This window comes from Camelus bactrianus, chromosome 7 (genome assembly GCF_048773025.1).
Source record: "Camelus bactrianus isolate YW-2024 breed Bactrian camel chromosome 7, ASM4877302v1, whole genome shotgun sequence".
Classification (NCBI taxonomy): Eukaryota; Metazoa; Chordata; class Mammalia; order Artiodactyla; family Camelidae; genus Camelus; species Camelus bactrianus.
The window spans coordinates 15529393-15551378 of NC_133545.1; the positions used below are offsets into that span (position 1 = coordinate 15529393).

The 21986-nt window shown below is 36.1% G+C and overlaps 1 protein-coding gene across 1 annotated transcript in view; it reads left to right on the forward strand.

Annotated features, from left to right (window-relative positions):
- MTPN (myotrophin) overlaps positions 1–21782 on the forward strand; it is a 52064-nt gene extending 30282 nt beyond the window's left edge. Inside the window, exons 2-4 of the mRNA XM_010947496.3 lie at positions 3768–3881; positions 4749–4832; positions 21373–21782. Of these exons, the coding sequence (XP_010945798.1) occupies positions 3768–3881; positions 4749–4832; positions 21373–21459 (285 nt within the window). The 3' untranslated portion in view covers positions 21460–21782. The remainder of the gene's footprint in view (positions 1–3767; positions 3882–4748; positions 4833–21372) is intronic.
- Positions 21783–21986: the final 204 nt, after the last annotated feature.

Consider the following 21986-nt stretch of genomic DNA (forward strand, 5'->3'; position numbering starts at 1 on the left):
CAGGTAGTGTTAACCCACCAACGTATTCTTTCTTTTCAAAGTTGTTTTGGCTGTTCTAGATAGTTTGTGTTTCCATATGAAGTTTAGGATTAGTTTGTCAATTTCTTTTTTGAAAGCCTGCTGGTGTTTTGACTGGTATTGCAATGAATCTGTGCATCAATTTGTGAAGAACTGAGATCTTTACATTATTGAGTCTTACAACCCATGAATGTGCTGTCTCCATTTATTTATGTAGGTCCTCTCTAATTTAGACAGTATTTAGTAGTTTTCAATACATAAGTATTTCACATTTTTGTGAGATTTATCACTAAGTATTTCACATTTTTGTATGCCATTGTAAATAATACTGATTTTGGCTTTGATTTGCAGTTATTCATTACTAGTGCTATATAAAAATGCAGTTGATTTTGTATGTTGATCTTTTGTCCTGCAGCATTGCTAAAATTACTTATTAGTTTTAGTAGTTTTTTGGTAGATTCTATTGGATTTTCTACATACAGTCATGTCATCTGCAAATAAAGACAGTTACAGTTCTTCCTTTTCAAAATGGATAGATTTTGTTTATTAGTTTTCACTAATTCCACTGATTGGAACCATCTAGTACAGTACATTCTTAGAAATGATAAGAAAAGACATCTTGTCTTCCTGATTTTTAGAGGAAAAACATTCAATCTGTCACCAATTAAATATGATGTTAATTGTAGTTTTTTTTGTAGAAGCCCCTTATAATGGCCTTCTTTACCTAGTTTGCTGAGTTTTTAATCAATAAAGGATATTGGATTTTGCCAAGTGCTTTTTGAGATAATTATATGGTTTTTCTTTTTTTAGATTGTTAAGATGGTGAATTATGTTGACTGACTTTTCAAATATTCAACCAACCCTTGTATTCCTGGAATAAATCCAGTTAGTTGTGGTATATTATCCTTTTTATATGTTGTTGGATTCATTTTGCTAAAATTTTGTTTAGAATTTGTCTTTATAAGAAATATTAGCCTGTGGTATCCTTTTCTTATAGCATCTTTGTCTCATTTTAGAATCAGAGTAATGCTGACCTCATAGAATGAGTTCGAGTGCTTCCTATTTTCTGGAAGAGTGTGTAGAATTGGTATTATTTTTTTCTTAAATGTTTGGTAAAATTTACCAGTGTAGGCATCTGGGGCCTGGGAGTTCTTTGTGAGAAGATAAACTGTAAAGTCTGATATTATTAGCAGTTTGTGTCTTTACTCTTTTTTTCTGTGATCACTCTAGCTAGAGATTTAGCAATTGTATTGATCTTGAAGAATCAGCTTTTGATTTCTATTATTTTTCAGTTTTCCATTTTATTGATTCCTGCTTACTTTCAGTTTATTTGTTTTTTTAATAGACCTTTTTTAGAGCATTTTTAGGTTCACAGCAAAATTGAACAGAAGGTATAGAGAGTTCCATATGCCTTTTTCCCCCTTAGTTTCTTAAGGTAGAAGTACAAACGTGGTTAGAGATTTTTCTGCTTTTCCAATACAGGCATTTAGTACTATGAATTTCTCCATAAGTACTGCTTTTGTTAAGGCCTGCAGAAGAAGAGCCTTTCTTTCCTGTCAGTCACACAGAGCCTTTCCAGTACTGTCATTTTTGTCTGCTAAAATAAGAATTGTAAACAGCAGTGTCTGCAGGGATAAAAGAGAAAGTTTAAACTCACAACAGTTCCTTTTTAATATGCATTTTGCATACTTGTACTAAGTAGGAAAGGAAAATACCACATACTTTGACTCAGGAAAATATATTTTTGGCAAAGCTATCTTACTGAGTGCTTACTGCAGTTATTTCTTCACTTTGTTTCACTGGGAAGACCTGACCAGTTAATCCTTTCCAGTTATTAATAATGGGAAGGAAGTAATAATGCAAGGAAAACTGGTTTTATCTGAATTATTTTAAGCAATATCTCTTTACCTCATAGTCTCACATTTCTACAGTTGTGAATAAAGACTAAGGCGGTATACCAAGTTGCCCTTATTATTTAAAACTGTTTCTGAATATAAAGTATATTAAATTGTATCTTTATATTTAACCATTATACAGAACCCTTCATTAACCCAATCATGGATAACCTTTTAGAACCAACATTAGGAGCCCACAGCAATAATAGTTAACTTTATTAAACATATTAGCCTGTGTCAGGTACTGTGTTAGATACTTTGCATGGATTATCTCATTTTATGATACACTAAAACCCTGTGAGGTGTATTTTCATTCCCATTTTACAGATAAGAAAACGAACGTTTAGAAAGTAACTAGCCTAAGGTCCTACATCTAAGTGGTGGAATTGGAGCCCTAGCACAGTCTCCAGTGATCTTAAGCCTATTATACTCCTCCTTCTATATCCATATACTTTATAGGAGCCCCTGTTTTACTGCAGGTATCATATTGACTTGAATAAATAACCTATTAGCAATTATGGCTTTGAGTCACTCAAGTACTTAGGGAAAGGTTGTTTTATCATCTAGTAATTTAAAGGAGGAAAATGATTATTGATGAAATTTTTGATCTTCCACAGAGACAGTGTATTTGAAATATACATCTGAGCTGGAACTTGGGAACACTGTTGTGACAGACAAGTGCTATCACCTCTTGGAACGCTTTTTTTTTTTTTTTTTTAAAGTACCAGCCCTTGAATAATAAGTAAGATGATAGAGTTGACTCTGATACTTACCAGAGGATGTACAGCCCTGGAGTTAAACTTTATCCTTAGGGGAAAAAAATACCTCTGTATACTTAGTAATTTCAAATTATTATGACTTCATTGTTTGAAAAATTGATCCATTATCTAATAGTGACCCTTAACATTAAAATGAAAAGACTAACTGGATTTGATTCAGTACTTGAGTATATGTCTTATGTACATAGATAACTTATAATAGTAGTTAATCATGTTTCTATTAATACTAGCTATAATATCTAAAGTGCTTTATGTTGATCACCTAGTTTAATTTTCAAAACAGCTCCATGAGATGTAGTTATTGTTATTTCCATTATGTTTAGTCATTAGTGTATTCGTGTGATTATTTGATTAATATATGCCTCCCACACTAGGTAGTAAGCTCTGTGCAATCACAAGCCATGTCTGGTTTTGCTCATCGCTGTCACCTCTCTTCACAGAGCTGGCCATACACAATAGGGCTTTAGTAAATGTTGAGTGAGTGAATGAAATTAATTCTTTTTTGTTTGGGGGGTAATTACGTTTTGTTTTGTTTTGTTTAATTTAACTGACATGCTGGAGAGCGAACCCATGACCTCATGCGTGCTAGGCATGGGCTCTACCATTGAGCTCCCCGCTGAAATGAATTCTTAATAGTTAATACTGATTACCTTGTGATGATGATGTCTGCCTCCATCAAAGTAGTGATGCTTTCTTTGAAGTATTATAATACATGTCATATGATCTGTGTAAAATCCAAGTATGTGAGTTCATCAGTCTTCCATGGCCACATCCTGACATCATGCTGATTAAACTCCTTAGAAATAGAACACTGTAATATATTTCATTACATTTAGCATTATTTTGTACTGTTTTCAGCTTGACTAAGCATGATTTGAATGATTATTATACTGTGTGCTAACTATTGTGCAGAATTTAATTTCAAGTTCTTGGTTACTTACTGCACTTCGCAAGAAATGTAATTCTTTCATGAAACTCTTAACAGCTTTAAGAATATAAAACATCAGGTGCTTCGTTTCCCTTCTTCAGTCTACCATCCTTATGAATATTGTTTTCATTTGGCTTCTTTTATAAGGGAGAAGACGTCAACCGGACACTAGAAGGTGGAAGGAAGCCTCTTCATTATGCAGCAGATTGTGGGCAGCTTGAAATCCTGGAATTTCTGCTGCTGAAAGGAGCAGATATTAATGTATGTAAAGAACATTGTCATTTTAGAAAAAAAATTCCGTTGTATGCTTTAGGTAATTATTTTCTGTAGATTTGTAAGTTAACTTGCAGAAGCTTCATTTGAAGTAAGAATATAGTCTGAAGTTATACCAAATTCCTCTAACTTAAAAATATATAGTTGGGACTCTTTCTTAAATAAGCAGAACAAATTGATTTTTTTTTTTTAACTGATAAAACTGGGGATTAGGGTGTGTCCCTTTCAGGTTCCAAAACACTTGAGAGTTAGCACTGTCTATAGGTGGCAAATGGCTGTCACCCAGAGGAGCATAGGACTGTGCAGTCATGTAAGAACTGGACTTGTGGACAAAGGTCAGACAGGAGCAATCGTCTCTGGACTCTTGCCTTTTGTAGCTTCTGCATTTCAGAGTCTTTGAAAAATGTTTAAGTAACCGTGACATCAAGTGAGATGAACTTTTCACGTTTCAAGGAACACCATGTCACACGGTCCAATTGTGGCTGTCTTTTACCTCTTCATTGGCTATGTTCCTCCCCTTTTCCCGGACCTCATTTGCATTTCTGCAGTGTTGAGGAGTTGAGGCTCAGAGAGGTTAAACAGCTGGCTGCACAGTAAGTGGCAGAGCCCAGATATCAGCTGGGGTCAAAGCCCTGCTCCCTCTATTTCACTCTTAATTCCCAAGGAGAAGCTGCTGTGGGTTGGGCCTCTGGCAGCTCTCTAAGAGGCTAAAAACATGTAGCTGTGAAACAGTTTTGTATTGAAAGGCAAATGGGTAAAGGTGGATTTTTGAAATAGTTACAAACGTTTCCTAATTAGATCTAGAAGGAAGAAATGAAAATGGATAAGATGATTTACATCTCTGTTATTTCGTAGGCTCCAGATAAACATCATATTACCCCTCTTCTGTCTGCCGTCTATGAAGGTCATGTTTCCTGTGTGAAATTGCTTCTGTCAAAGGTGAGGTCAATTGCTGGATTTTATTGCTTTTTCCATTACTGTGTAACCGTTTAAGCTAAGTATTTGGTTGGTAATTTACTTAAATTTTGTGTGGCATCAGGGACAGAAAATTAGAGGTAATGTCCAGAATTGAAATCTAGAGCAGTGTTGCTCAGAATAGCTGGCCCACAAGCTGCTTGTTACCAGTTCATGGTAGGTAAGGAGCTTGGGCTACAATGTAAGTTAACACAGTCTCCTTCACCAAGAGTATCTTGCTATTTAAAAAAAAAAAATGTTAGCTGAACTAAGCACTGTACTTAGTAATATAGAAAATGTTGCCCTGGGCTAGTACCAGGTTCACATAACGCTCTTTGAATAACCCTGGTTTGAAATTTGTAGATTTCATTTTCAGTAGTATGCACTGAGCAAGATTATTAGAGGCAGATTGCTTGCTACAAGTAAGGGCTCTCGAAGTCATCTGGTTTCTTGATTGAGATTATGATAAATTTGGAGTTTCCTCATGTTTTGTCTTTGCTATTACAAGCTTTTAGATGAAGTTCAAAATCCAGCCTCACGAATTAACCAATCAGTTGTGATCATTCTAGCTGCATTGGATGGGACCTGCAAATGGTGGAAGACAAGAAATTTTCATAAGATAAGCTTGGGATTGATATTGGTGCCTTAAGATTTCATGGCCGTACTCTGGAAAAGTGCTATTCATAACATTTCATTTGGAATTTTAAAAATAAGCCTTGCTAAAAGAGGCAGGAAAAAAATAGAAATTAAATGAGTGAATGTATATAAAGCATTTTTCTACAGTACCTGACACATAATAAGTGCTTATTTAAAATAGTAGCTTTAAGACTATGACTAAGAGGATTTCATGCTTCATTAAGATTTGAAGAACATTGGGAAAGAAAGTGACACATTTGTCCCAACTCTTTATTGACAACTCTTTAAAGTTGTCTTTTTCTGAAAATGGTTAATTCAGGTTTTCTAACATTTTTTTAAAGATATTATTCTGAAAGCAATTAATTTAGGTCCTCAAAAAGTAGGGTTTTATACCCATACCTTCATGGTAAACAAAACACAAATACTGAATGATTCCTTCCTTCGCCTTCTTTCTCCCTCTCTGCCTGACCTTTTCTACCCAGCCAAGGATTTTGTTCTCTGAAAATAAAAACCCCCGTGGGATCCTTTATAGCTTAGGGCGCTAGTCATTTACTAAATGAGATGCCCCTAAGCCAACTCTTTCCTCCTAGTCAGATCTCAAACTATAGATCAGAATGGTATTTCTTTCTCATAGGCCTATCTTTCCTCCTAGGACAAATAAAACAAGATGTAATTATTATTATAGAAGAATGGTTTGGACTCTCTCTAGCATATTTCTTATTCTCCAAACATGATGCTCCAAGTCATTGAGACCTTCTGGTTGTAAGATTCCATTGTTAAAGAATCTTCCACATTAAAATAGTTCCTGAAAAGCTGGCTTGACTTGAATGTACATTAAGCCTTAATATAGTGTCCCAGAAGAGTCTTTATAAATATGTACTATGTTGCTAAACTGTTGGTTGTGAGTTATCTGATTTATAACTAGTTTATTTTTTATTTTACTTGTGCCCTTAATATTGTTTTTTCATTTGTGTCTGAGCCTTAATTTTTGTAGCTAAATAAGTAATACTCAGAGATGGCTATTTTGATGGCAGATCAGTTGTAACCACATAGAGCTGTTGTTTTAGGTGAAAGATTTTTTTACCGTTTTGAAAGCAACATAATAAAAGTTAGTTTTGCTTTCTCAAAATTAATTACTTTTATTTTATTTTTGCATAAGTTTCTTTAATGGATACCCTGTAGTTGTGTTAGCCAAATTTTGGGGGCAGGGAGGGAGGGAATTGTGCTCTTTCAAAAATCTTTAATTGCTAAAATTAAGGCTATTCTAGTGCATTTTTTTTTAAAGTTGTAATCAGTGCTTATATTATGAAATCTGGTTTGTTCTGCCTTTTATCAAAAGTAGAATCCTTTTGGATTATTATGAATTCATTTTAAAAGTACATAGTTTAGAAGTTTTTCAGATTCACTGATATTGCTCACATACAGTTGACCCTTGAACAACAAAGGTTTGTACTAAACCAGTTCACTTACATGCAGATTTTTTTCAATAGTAAATGCTGCAGTTGGTTGAACCACACAATTCACAGTTGGTTGAATCCAGATGTGGAGGAACTGCAGATGTGAAAGGCCAACTATAAGTTATAGATGGATTTTCAACTGCACTGAGGGTCAGCCCCCTTAGCCCCTGCCTGGTTCAAGGGCAAACTGTATTATTCCACTGATGTATCATTAGCATAGGAAAAAAGCCAAAATAATAAATTTTAAAACTCAATATGATCACAACCAATAGCGAAAAACAAATTATAAAAACAAAAGAATTGCTAGAATGTATAAAATCAAACTCTATGTGCTACGCAATATCACTTACTGGACAAGTATTTTTACTTTAATGCAATGGAAAATGAAGTTTATGACACAAGTAGAAATTCAAAACATTTAATTCTATTGTTCATATAGCAAAAGAGGAAGCTAACATATATGGAAAATCTAAATGTGCTAAATAGTTTTTATATAATCTCCAAATACATAAGTATAATCATCTCCATTTTATGGATGAAGTAACCATCTGTCTCAGGGAGGTTAAATAACTACCTGAAGTCAAACAGAATATAATAAAATCAAAATTTGCTCCAAGATATATGACTCAAATGCCCATGTTCTTTCTACTCCTCGAGAGTGCCTTTCAGACTTACTGTCAGGGACAGTTATGAGAAATGATTATGTATGTTCTTGCAGGTAAAAGCTATTTGGCCTGATTTTTAATTAATGCACTCAAATGACAGGAAAGACGTTTTTAAAATGAATGAATCGGGGGAGGGTATAGCTCAGTGGTATTGCTCATGCTTAGCATGCACAGGGTCCTGGGTTCAATCCTTACAAGTTTCCTTCATTAAATAAATAAATGTAACTACCCCCCCAAAAAATGAAATAAAAATAAAATTATGCTCTTAAAAAAATATACCTTTAAAAAATAAATGAAATGAGTGAATCGATATCTGCTTTAGACCATAAGAAGGGGTTCATTAGACAAGACATCATGATGAATCCTTGAGAGACAGAAAGCAGGTGGGGTCATGTTGAAAAAGAAAACATTTGCAAGCGTTAGCAAGAGAGTACTGTTGAAAAAGGTAGGAGCTGATCCAAGGCGGCTTGAAGCCCAGAAGTGGTCAGTACCCTTGAGCAACAAACAAGTGAGTTGGAAGTGCTTTCAGGAAGAAACAAATTAAACCCAAAGGGAAAAACTGAGATGCAAGGAGTGTAAGCAAGAAATTAGTAGGTGAATAAATCTAAACAAATATTGAAATATCAAAACGAACATTTAAAAAAAAAGCTAGAGTTATAGAACTGTTAAATAATAACTTGTAAGATGCAAGGGGAATGAACAAAAGCTCCTGGTACTTTCACCAAATCCAGAGTACATGAGAAGCATTAGTAAAGCTGATGAAAGGAGACAGGGGAAGCAGGTAAAAATGCAGGCTCAGGAAGCTCCGTGGGCTAGTAGCAGTCCTGAGGAGTCAGAAGCCCAAGTGAGAGTATGAAACAGGAGGAGTGGTAGCCGCACAGCAGTCAGTAAAAAAGCCCAGCCTTACAGACTGCTGTCTGATTTTATGAAAGCAGAAACAGACCAGGTAAGCACCTGTCATTTTGAATTGTAATTATCCTCCAGCTGGATAAGGTTCCCTTTTATTGCCCTAAAAATTAAAAATACTACTGAACTGATCTTCCTGGTTAAAATCTCAAATGCCTGAATAATAGCAGTGTTGTGAGAACACATTATTTAGGAGAGAGTGATCTATCGTGAAGTGGTACTCTTGAACTATAATATTACTAGCTGATGGATGTTCATAAGTCCAAAATTCATTTATTTTTCACAGTTACATATAATTTGACATCTTCATCTAGTTTCTGTGTGGTTAAGGAAACAATTATCTATGAGAAATAATAGTTTGCCTGTGGCATTAATACACTATCATGCTAGACATTTCCTATAATATTAACATTATATATTATTTAATATGTATCAAATTTTCTATAATACTTATTAAAATTCCTTATAATTTATGTAATGCCTTTGATAATAAAGGATTTTAAGAAGTAATGTATCCTTGTTCTCTAATCCTAAGGAAAACCATTTCTAAATAATCCACTAAAAAGTATTATGGGGAAAGAGGGAATACTTGTAATATTTGTATTAACTTTTAAAGATGTTAAGTTTGCTCTCATTTAGAATTTAGACATAAAGTTTCAGTCATTTACTCTAGTGTGTGTTGGTACTCTGTCCTTTATATATTATATACTTCTATTAAAAAATGACCAACCTCCTGTTAGGACAAGAATTCTATTTAACTACTAAATAGAAAAAAGTACCCCAACATGAGAGAATCACAAATCTCTTGAAATGAAAATCTAATGAAAGTTTTAAAAGCTTTATACTTACTGTTTTATTCTTAGATTACAGAAACCAACTGACAACATACTCGTTAGTTTAACCTCATTTGTTATTAGTGATATTTAGTGTGCTAAGCTATATCTGAGAGAGGAAAGTCCAGAAGAAACTTTGCTTTCTTGTTTTTCATTCTGTTTCCCTCTGTGTCAGATTTACCTCCTTAGGACGTCTGCTGTAACCTTACAACAGAAAATGTGTAATCGCTGATAATTGTGCAGCTCTGATGATAGTGACGCACAGCTGTTTCAGACTACTCTGAGTTCATTGTATAGGATAAATGAGTGAGAAACAGAACAAAGGTTTACTCAGCACTCTTCCTTTCATAAAAAGGAAGTCGAAATGACTAATGTCTTATGTACAGTTGCTATAGAGAGTAAAAAGTACTAAAAGTCAATTTGCTAAGAAAATACAGAAAACCATCTTATTGATAACATTGATGGTTTTGCTCAGTGTATTTTCTGTGCTATATTTTTAAAAATCAAGCAGCCAGTTAATGATAAAATTTGAATACCTCCCTTACTGTCAAATTCTCAAGAAGTGTCTACAGTATAGATTTTGCTACTTGAATTGAGAACCAAGTATGTAAAATATAAGGGCTGAGAAGTTAGCCCTTTTCAGCCTAAACAAGTAGGTGTGTTTGCAGACAAAAACCACTGTTTTTTACTTGAATTACTCACTATCCCACTCCCAATGAAATCTAAACAGTTTCACACATTCTCAGGCACATATTTCATGATGATTTGGAACCCCCAAAATTCTATTCCATATAACATTAAGCAAGTTTGGTTTCAAAAAAATACTAGGACAGGTAACCTGCAAACAACTTAGTGATGCCTTTCTATATTGCCTTGTATTAAGAAGAAACTATACAACATGAATGGACCTACAGATTATCATACTAAGTGAGGTAAGTCAGAAAGATAAAGACAAATACCATATATCACTTATATGTGGAATCTGACATATGACACAAATGAACTTATTTACAAAACAGAAACAGACAGACGTAGAAAACAAATTTATGGTTACCAAAGGGGATAAGGGATGGGGGAGGGATAAATTAAGAATTTGGGATTAGCAGATACTAACTACTATATATAAAATAAATAAACAACAAGTGAGGGAACTACACTCAATGTCCTGTAAGAAACCATAATGGAAAAGAATATGAAAAAGAATGTGTATATGTGTAGCTGAATCAATATGCTGTACACCAGAAACTAACACAATATTTTGTAAACCAACTATACTTCGATTAAAAAAAATTAAGAAGAAACTGCCTTATATAAGGCCTACCAGAGTTGGTATAGCTAGAAATTTTACTCCCTCCCCTAAATAACTGAAGAAACCTGTTGCTGTACTGTTTTGCTGTATCTCACAAATCTCATCCAAAAGTTTGCCCATTGTAAGCTCATTGTTTTTTTACCTATTTAGCTCTTTTAGATTGGAGTGCATCTTTATGTTAAATAGTTTCTGTTAGTGACATATACTGTATGCTGTGACATCACACACCCCTAGGTTTGAGTCTCAGTTCTGCTTAATAATTCTGTGGCTTTTAGCAAGTTCTTTTACCGTCTCAGCCTAAGATTTCTCTTCTGCAACATGGGACCAGTACTTATCACACAGAGTTGATGAGAAGACAAATTAGTTCAGTTGAAATAGTTCTTATATGTAGGAAGTGTCATTTAAGTGCTTTACATATATTAACTCATTTAATCGTCACAGTAATCTCATGAAGTAGGTATGATTTTTATCCCCCATTTCACCATTGGGGAAACGGAGGCACAGAGCATTAAGAAGGGTCACACAGCTGACTGGGAGGGGAGTTAGGATTCAAACCCCATCACTTTGACTCCAGAGCTTGTGTCTGTAACCACTACATTGCGCTGCTTCTCAGCGTAGCCAGTAGTTAAATGAAATAAGGTATACAGGTCATTGTTGGCAATACTGAGCTCATGGTAAATTCTCAGACCAGTTACAGTTGATGCACATGTTTGATGTATTTCTCAGAAAAGGAAAAACTTGCTGTAAGAATGAGGGTTCCCAGAAAAACAAGTTGTATGAAAATTAACTGTTTCAAGTATAAACCAACTTTTTCATCCAAAACTTTAGATGTACCACCTCACAAGTAATATAAATGGTTCACTATCTGAATGTCTTTAAGAGAAGTAATCTGAAGGCTCATTTATCCTTTACCCCATCCCTGTATTTCCATGATGTATTTTTCTCTGAAACCTTGAAATGATCTCTCTATTCTTGCTAGATATGACTACAGTAGAGATGTTAAAAAATTGTATTTTCACAAGAGATAACATAAGAACAAATCCAAGACCACTATATATGCAACTGCAAATGAACTGTAGTCACTGTCTCCAAATGAGAAATAAAATGAAATATAGAATGCGCCTCATTGTAGAGGGGGGCTTCATTTGTTAGTTTTTGTTATGTAAATAAGTTGGGGTGGCTACCTGCCTCTCCCACCTGAGGTTACGAATCAATTTTCTTCACAGTAAAAGATTAAAACAGCAGCAGCAACACTTGGCCAACCACAAAAGTTAAAGTCCTCAGCAAGTGCTGACATTCCCCATTGTATGGTTAGCACAGTGTTTAGAGAGGTGGGCTGGGGTTGGGGGGGTGCACATAAGGAGCATGGCACTGAAATTAGAAAAGCGAGATTTAACCCCTGGTCCTATGACTTAATAGCCAATAAAGCACAACTGACAGATAATTAAGGACTGTAGAAGTACTACAAGAGAAATAGAGTTCAACTGTAGCAAAAACTCCTGCTGTGGAGATTTAAAAAAGAAAGTGGCTCTTTTTCATGCCTGAGTAATATTTCATTGTAGAATTATAATTAGTTCTGGTGTTTAACAGAGATTAGCAGAATTTTCGATCTAGGAGATTCTGCAGAAATCATATAGTTTACCATTTTGTTTACAGATGTAGGAAGTATCACAGAGAGGTTAAGAAACTTGCCTAAAGTTACCCAGCTAATTTGTGGTAAAATTGGGCTTCACAGCTAGGCTTAGTATGTCCTTGAACCATACTACCTGCTTAATTTTCTTATTGAAGTGTAGTTGATATACAATATTATATGTCACAGGTGTACAATATAGTGATTCACAATTTTTATAGGTTATACTCCGTTCATAGTTATAAAATATTGGCTGTATTCCCTGTGTTGTACAGTATATCCTTGCCATTTGTGACAACATGGATGGACCTTAAAGGCATTATGCTAAATGAGATAAAAGTCAAACAGAGAAAGATAAATACTGTATAATCTCACTTATATATAGAATCAAAATAATTATAAGCTCATAGATACAGAGAACAGATTGGTAGTTGCTGGAGGTGGACGGGGTCAAAAGTTATGAACTTAAGAGTTATCCAATAATTAAGTCCTGGGGAGGTAATGTACAGCACGATGACTATGGTTAACAATATTGTATTGTATATCTGGAAGATATATGCTAAGAGACTAGATCTTAAAAGTTCTCATCACAAGAAAAAAACTTTGCCACTCTGTGTGGAGATGGATGTTAACTAATCTTATTGTGGTAGTCATTTTGCAGTATATACATATATCAAATCGTTATGTCACACACCTAAAACTAATACAGTGTTCTATGTCAGTTATATCTCAACTCAAAAAAAAAAAAAAAAAATGGCTCTTACTAAGATGCCTGAAGGTATGCAGTCCAAGGCTGAGCAACTGGCTCCACTGTGTCTTCGGTACTCCACATTCTGTTCTCTCCTGTCTTCCTCAGTCTTTAAGGTCACAAGATGACTACTGAACCTCCACGCATTGTGTCTGTGATTTGGGCAGGAAGAAGTGGGAAAAGCTACTCTCTCCTCCCTGGGGCTTTATTGGAAAAGGAAAGCTGACCACAGGAGGAGCCAAATTTGTGCCAGATGGCCACCTGTAGCTTTAAGGGACTCTGGGGATTCAGTTTCTTTTCGGCCTCTGTAGGAGAGGAAAGCATAGAAAAAAGGGGATTGTGCTAGACATTGGATGAGCCAAGCTATATGGTATCTACCTTGAAGTATGATCAGCAACATGCCAGGAGCACACAGGAGGAGAGAGAGCCAACTGTCTGGGAAATTCCAGAAGGGCTTCACAGAGAATGTAACAATTGAATGAGAGTTGATAGAGTGGTTAAAGAGAGAGGATAAAGAATTCCTTTGTTCCTTTAGATTTTAAGAGTCCTTATGGGACATTTAATCAGATAAAAGGAAATACACTGTATTCATTCAGACATTCATTTTGTATTTGATTCCTGCCTGCTTTCTTGCTAAAAGTGAATTGAATATGCAAAACCATGGTTGCGGATTTCTTAGATAGTGATTATATTCTAAGATTGTAAAACAGTGTCTAGCAACATACACAGAAGTGTCCACCAAGATATTAAATGTGTAGTATGTGTGTGCATGTATATAAATGTGTGTATGTATATGTGTGTGTATGTATATATATCTCCAAATGATTTCTTTAATTGAGCTGATAAATTTCACACCGAAACAGCTGCTTGGTATACTAACAATTGATCAGTATTAATTGTAATCATCATCTTCACCACAAAGGCCTTTGTCAAGGTAATGTCACATAACCTCAGTACAAGTTAAACAGTTTCATTCTTAAAATGTTACTAAACCAGTTTTCTTGGCCTGTTTGCACAGATCAAGAACTGGTGGTATAAAGCAGAATTGGGCTATCTGAAATAAGGGGCAGATAAAGATACACTCTTGCTGTTTCATGCCAGTGTATCCTATCTTCCTTAGCTACGTTGTAAACTGTTCTATTCGGGGGCACAGACAGCATGACTTGAGTTGTTTAAACATTCCCCATATTCTACAACTTACTATCAAATAATACCTGATTATCTAAAACTGTAACTTTTGAAAATCAAGAAATTACTTATAAGGCCCTAAAGCTTTTTACTCCCTAGAATGACAGATTGCCTGTCTTGTCTACTTGGGCCACTTAACTTGGCAATAGGATTCTTTTCTTCCTTCAGAAAGCTTTATCACAACCTAAATTATGCTCTAAATATAAGCATATGAGCCTCGTCCTGATTCTAATCAAAACTGAAGGGTCTTCAATGTTGAAATTACTTGAAAATAATTAAATAATTTATACAGTGTGCTAAGGAGCAGCCTGTTCATAGTGGCAGTGTTTTGTTGATCTACTCACAGTAATTTGCCTTCAATGAATAATTATTTTACTTAGTCATTTATTATGTGTGCATAGTCCTTACCTATATCAATTAATTTAATATTTAATTTTTATAATTTAATTTGATTGCCTGTTATTGAAACTCTGTAGGGCCTTGTGAATTCAGAGACTGATAAGTTGGTTACTACTGTCAATATATTTAGTCTAGTAAAATGTAAAACAAGTGCATTGAAGTGTTGTGATTTGCTGTGACAAAGCTTATAGGTAACACAGCAGGGGTCTGAAGGAAGAAGAGGTCAAGTGTGGTCCTGGGAGTCAAAGGGATAGTGTGTTATAAACAAGGATGTCATTACAACTTCAGGTACCATGAATGTAACTTCAAAAAGCAGCTGACACTTGAGTTCAGTCTTAGAAGCTTAGTCTCCAAGAATCTAATAGAGAATTGGAGTACCATTCCAGGCAGAAGCAGCAATGTGAGAAAGGTCACAGGGACAAGAGAGACTGCAACACATTAGGGTGAGGTAAGTTGTTCAGCACGGCTGCAACATAGACTAAAAGAGATTTAGCAAAAATATGACTAGAGACTTCGGTAGTGAGCAGATTACACCTTACGTGTTGTGTTACTTATCTCATTCTCTTCTGTGAGGATGCCAGTAAAGGTTTTTATGTAGGTGAGTAGTATGGTCAGACTTGCATTTTACAAAGATCACCCAAACAGATGTATGGAGTTTGAACTGGAGTATTGTGAGAAGTGAAAGAAGAAACTATTGCATTAGAATTTTCATAAGAAAATCTTGAACTAAGAAAGTAATGGTAGCAAGGATAGGTGGAAAATGTAAAGAACATTATGGCCTCAAGACTTGGTGACTGCATGTGAAGTAAACAAGAAAAACTGCATAGCGTCTCCACAGTTCCTGGATGGTGGTTCTTCATCATGATAGAGAATACTACTGAAAAAGAAACAAGTTTGTGGGAAGATTGTGGATTCACCTTAGGAAAGGTTGAGTTTGAGGTATCTGTGGGACTTAAAGTAGATAAATCTTAGTGGCATGTATGCATTTATGTATGGGCTTAAAGATCGGGGTAGATGTTCAAAATGATGATAAAAGTTGGAAGTTAAGTCATAAAATGGTTGAGATGGTCAGGCAAAAGCATATTAAGCAAGTGCTGAAGCGTGCCGAAGACCAGAGCCATGGAGAATCCCCGCATATAAACAAAGCCAGAAGGAAAGTAAGGGGGAGGGGTGGAGTGGAACAGGAAGGTGCAGGAGGAAGGAGAGGCAGGCTGGACAGACAGAACTTGGAGATGTTGTTATCAGAAGCAGGGCTATAAGTAGTTAGGAATAAGATTGTCATTGCTGTTCAGACACCATAAATCTTGATTGAACTTGTCATTTGGAGGACATTAGTGGCATATTCTGAAGTATTTTCAGGACAGTATAAGTTAAGCTGCACATTGCCTTCCATATCCATTTTTTTTACTCTTCCTTTTATAAAGAAAACCCCAAGTTTTAGCTGGGCCCATGGCAGCCTAGCTAGCCCTTGTATCTCAGTTGGCCTTGTAGTGTATATGGCTTTGTGTAAGTTTGGGCTAATGGGATGCGCACAGATGATGTGGGCCACTTCCAGATCATCACCTAAAAGATGAAGCCGCTTGCTGTGGGCTTTCCCCCTCACATCCAGCAGGCTGGAAGTAGATGTGGAAGTGAGCAAACTTAGATTAGACTGTTTTATGAGAGAGAAATAAATTAACTTAGTTTAAGCCATTGTGTTTTAGCCTCTCTTTGTTACAGCTAACAGTTTAGCCAAACCATAACAAATAGGGTCAAAAGCTGTTATTTGTAAATGAATGAGCAGGACTGGGGAAAACTCAGTGTGGATCTCCTGATTCTGTCATTTGGGAGGGTTGCACAGGGTTGTGATACTGGAACAATAGATGTAAAGCTAATCATAGTCCCCCAGGTCCCACAGTGAACAGTGTTTACCTAGCGGTAATTTAAGCATCATTTATGTATTTTAACTGTAAGAATCTTATCAGTATGCAGGACCAGATGGCTTTACTGATGAGTTCTATCAAACATTTAAAAGAAAAATTAAACTCTTCCCCAAAACAGTACAGATGGGACCACTTCCAAATTCATTTTACAATGCCAGCTTTACCTCTATACCAAAGCCAGACAAGGATGCCACAAAAGAAAATTGCAGGGCTAGATCCCCGATGAACATAAATGAAAAAATCCTCAACAAAATATTAGCAAACCAAATTCAACAATATGTTAAATAAATCATACTCCATGATCAATTGGGATTTATTTCAGGGGTGCAAGGATGATTCAGCATTTGCAGATCAATCTGTCCGATCTACCACAATAACAAAATGAAAGATGAAAATCACATGGTCACCTCAGTAGATACAGACAAAGCAACCTAAAGAAGAGAGAACAAAGCTAAGAGACATCACACTTCCTGATTTCAAACTATGTTACCGATATGTAGAAATCACAACAGTGTGGTATTGATATACAGACAGGCACATAGATCAACAAACAGAATAGAGTGCCCAGAAATAAACCCACATATATACTGTCAATTTATCACAAAGCAGCCAAGAGTATACAATAGGGAAAGGTCAGTCTCTTCAGTTAATACTGAGAAAAGTGGACAGAATGAAAAAGAATGCAGCTGGGCACTGTCTTACACCGTACACAATAATCAACTCAGAATGGTTTAAAGACTTTAACATAAGACCTGAAACCATAAAACTCCTAGAAGAAAACATAGATGGTAAGCTCTTTGACATTCATTTTGGCAATGAGTTTTCTAATTTGACACCAAAAGCAAAGGAAACCATCAACAAAATGAAAAGGTAACCTACAGAATGGAAGAAAATATTTGTAATCATAAATCTGATAAGGGGCTAATACCCAAAATATATTAAGAATTCCTGTAACTCAATAGAAAAATAAACTCAGTAGAAAAAAAATCTGATTTTAAAATGGGCAGAGAATCTGAATAGACATTTTTACAAAGAAGACATACAGGCACCAACAGGTACATGAAAATGTTCCTCAACATCCCTAATCATCAGGGAAATACAAATCAAAACTACAACGTCACCTGACACCTACCAGAATGGCTGTTATCAAAAATTTAAGAAATAATGCGTGTTAGCCAGGATGTGGGAAAAAGGATGCTTGCGCACTATTGGTGGGAATGTAAATTGGTGCAGCCTCTGTGGAAAACAGTATGGGGGTTCCTCAGAAAGTTAAAAATAGGACTACCATGTGATCCAGTGGTTCCACTTCTAGGTGTTTATCTGAGGGAAACAAAAATGCTAAATCTATACCTTGTGTTCATTGCAGCATTATTTACAATAGCCAAGACATGAAAACAACCTAAGTATCTATCAAGATGCACAATAGATGCATCGACAAAGAATATGTGTCTCTGTGTGTGTGTGTGTGTGTGTGTGTGTGTGTGTGTGTACACATGCAATGCAATGGAGTATTATTTGGCTATAAAAAAAATCCTGCCATTTGCAACAGTGTGGTTGGGTCTTGAGGGCATTATGCTAAGTGAGATAAATCAAACAGAGAAAGACACATACTGTATGATCTCACTTGTATGTGCACTCTCAAAACTCATAGACAACAGAGAACAGATTGGTGGCTGGGGTGAGGGGGCGGTGGGGATTGAGTGAAGGTGATCAAAATGTACAAACTTTCAGTTGCAAGGTAAGTAAGTTTTGGGGATATAATGTACAGTATGGTGACTATAGGGAAAAAATCAATAAACAAAAAACAGTTTTAATAGAACAATATAAAAGTTAATCTTGACATTTAAAATAGAAAAGCTGACAATTTTAAGAGGTAGAGGGGGTGATGGAAGGTGGAGAAAGTATCTTATAGAGGAATGAGACACTGTCAAATTTGATGGAACAGAAAAACACAGGCTTAAATAAATATATCAAATTTATAAAGAACAAACTTATTTTAAGCATAAGAAATGGGGAGGATCTGGGAAAGAAGGTGGTGGTGTGCTGAAGCTGGCAAGCAGGCAGAAGGTAATATCTAAAGTTAATAACTCAAATAGTAGCATGAGTATTTTGTTTAGAGCTGTAGAAATAACCACTAGAACCAATAACAAACAATTGAAAATGGTTTCCTCAAGGAAGGGATGAGGCCAAATATACTTAAGTTCTCCAACAACTGCATCAGGTACCAAAAAATCATTTTCTTTTAATATCTTTATCCACATTGACAAAACTGGTTCACCTTTTTTCGAAGGACTGGTTTGAGTTTATCAAATTTATTCTTAACATTTTCTTCTTTTTGATGTTATAAATGGAATTGTTTCCTTGTTTTCATTTTTGAAATTTGAATATTAAAGTCTTTTATCATTATGAAGTGTCTCTCTATCTCTAGTAATATTTCTTAAAGTTTTTTTGTCTGATACAGAGTCACTATTTTATGAGTACTCACTTATTTTTAAAAGAAATACATGCACATATTTAGAACAAAAGAGTAATCAGAAACACTAAAATGTTAACATTAGTTGTATCTGGCTTATAGAATTATGAGTTTTATGGTGGGGGAGTTGTGTGTATTCTGAGTTCTGTAATTAGTTTGTATTATAATTAGAAAACATATATATATATAAATTTATAAATACTTTTATCAGCTAGATTTGGGGGGTTACAAATAGCAGAATTTGACTCGTAACAGTAGAAAAGGAATTTTCGAAGGTATTGGACTAGTCATAGAATCAACAGGAAAGCTGAGGACCAGGCTCAGAAGAGGCCAGGGCTGTGGCAGCTGGAAGACTGAGACAGCAGAAGTTTCTCAACCATCTCTTCTGGGTGATGACACAGAAGTAAATGAACTCTGGCTTCACGCTCTCTCCAGTCAAGACTCAAAACCCGGAAGTGAATGTCTTGCTTTGACACTTGGCAATGAAAGTACATGGCACCTTGAGTTACGGTCCCACGACTCCACAGAGAGGGGGAAATTATTCCCAATATGAAATTAGGATGCTGTTATCAAAAGAAGGGAAATGAACTCTGGCAGCTAAAGAGGAACAGATGTTCACTATGATAGTTAACTTTGTGTTAATGCAGAATTGCAGTTTACAATGCTAGTCATAAAAACAGTTATCAATGTGAATAAGAAATGTGTTTTGAATATAGTGGTCCCAATTACTGTCACTTAACCTGAGTTAAAATACTTACCACTTTGAAGCTGTCACACAGATTTCTTTCCCACTCTAAGTTTCATATGTTCCATAATGCAATTAAATTCAATTAGAAAATTAGAAAACAGACTTTTTTAGTCATATTGAGGAAGACTTTGTGATAATTTAACACTTCCTAAAATGTCTGTCTTCTCCTTCCTGGTTTACCTGGTCAACTTGTACTTATCGAAACTCAGCTCAGAAAGGCTTCCTTACACCCTCCTACCACATCCCATTCTAGTGTACAGGCCACTCATCACTGCGCGTAGCGCAGGTATTGTCCTCATCCCACTGTGTCATATCGGTTGATTTGTCCCCCACACCAGCCAGACTGGCAGACTCTACCTTGTTTTTCTTTGATTCTCCAACCCTTTACAGAGTATCTATTCATCAAACATTCAGTAAATATTCGTTAAGTAATTGAATGGATTTGCCAGAGAAAAGGGGGTAGGACATTCCATATGGAACCCCGCAAGTAGAAAGGCATGGCACTTGGTCCATTCAGGAATGGTAAGATGTTCCACGGGATTAGAGCATTGAAAGATGAATGGGAGAAGAGACTGGTGAATTTGAGTAGAGTTGGTCTCTACAGGACCATTTATGCCAAATTTAGACAATTATGTAGGCCTAGGAACAGAAGAATGAGTGAGATTTGGCAGTGGGAGGAGGGCAGGACATGAGGTTATTTGATGAATACGTACTGGTTGGGCTGGAGCTGGCAGGGAACCCTCAGACAGTGGGTGGAATGTTGCTGTCTCTGGGAGTTAGAGAGGTTCAGACCTGGTTTGGGAGCTGATTCACTTGCCATGCCCTGAGAACTTTTCTAGATACTGGGGACACAGTAGTGGGAAATATGAACAAGATTTCTACTCCCATTGAATTTTTATTCTAATGAGGGGAGACAAAAACGATAGGCACAAAGATGTGTGTACACACACTCTCAAACCTAAAGTGCCATGTTGCAGGTGAAATGTTCCAGAAAGCACCCTCACGGGAAGCGTGCAGAGCAGGCTAGAGGGGGTTTCCTTAAAGTATAGCAGGGCCCCTCCTTTCCTGGTCCACGTCCCAGTCACGTAGAGCCAAGGTTTTGTAGGTATAATGACCAATGTTGTACATGCTCTCTAGAAATCTGTCTAAAAATAAAAGGTTTGTAAGTTCTGGGTTTTAGAAATATATGTGTAATACTTAGGCACTCTCCAAAAGGTGTTTCAAAGAAGAAAAATAATTTTGCACAGTAATACTTTCTTCTTTAGCAGAAGTGATTTCCCTCCCACCCTCCCTGTTTTATAGTACACATAAGTATATGCTTTTATAAAGCTTTGCTAATTGGGTAAATATATGATAGTATAAATAAAAGCCAGTCATTGCCTATGTTATTGACAAATTGTGATTGTAGTTTACAATTTCTAGTTCCTGAAAAATCATCTGGTATTTTTACAGTCTAATCCATAATCTTGCCACCTGTTTGGGGATTTTCCTTCATTAGAATGGATTCCGGTAGTAAAGCAGTTTTGCCTGTGTCAAATAACGTAGCCTCGCATTCTCCTCTCTCGGTTGTGGGCTCATTTAATGGTAAAGGCCCTTTCCTCTCTTTTCCAGGGTGCTGATAAGACTGTGAAAGGTCCAGATGGACTGACTGCCTTTGAAGCCACTGACAACCAGGCAATCAAAGCCCTTCTTCAGTGATGGACGGATGGGCTAACAGCTCTGGAAGAATGACTCTCCTGTGGCCTCACACTGCTGCCTGTCTGTCTGTCACTCTCTATCTGCCAGCTTCTTCAGCTAAAATACTTTAAGAAGGGTGAGGGGAGAGAGAAATTCATAACAAATCAGACTACCAGAAAAAAAAAAAACAATGTTTGGGAGGAGAGGAAAAAAAAACGAGATCAGGCTTTTACTAGGATTCCTGATCAGGTCAGCCTCTTTTCCATTTCCAGTAAAATACACAGCTTATCCCCAAGGGAGAGCAAGGACAAACTATATCAGTAACATTTGACCTTTTCAGCTCCCTAGCTAATTTTATTAGATTGCGTTGAGGGTCTGATTATACCAAGGCCGACTCTACATATTTGGCAGCCCTACTGTGTGTGCAGTAGTGGCTGCTGTGATGTAACTTAGGGTGCTGAGATAAGCAATTAGCTATAGCCTTCTGCCTTAAGACGCACTCTAGTGGGATCTCCCGGCGTAGTTAAGAGCGCTGCCTGTGGTTGGTG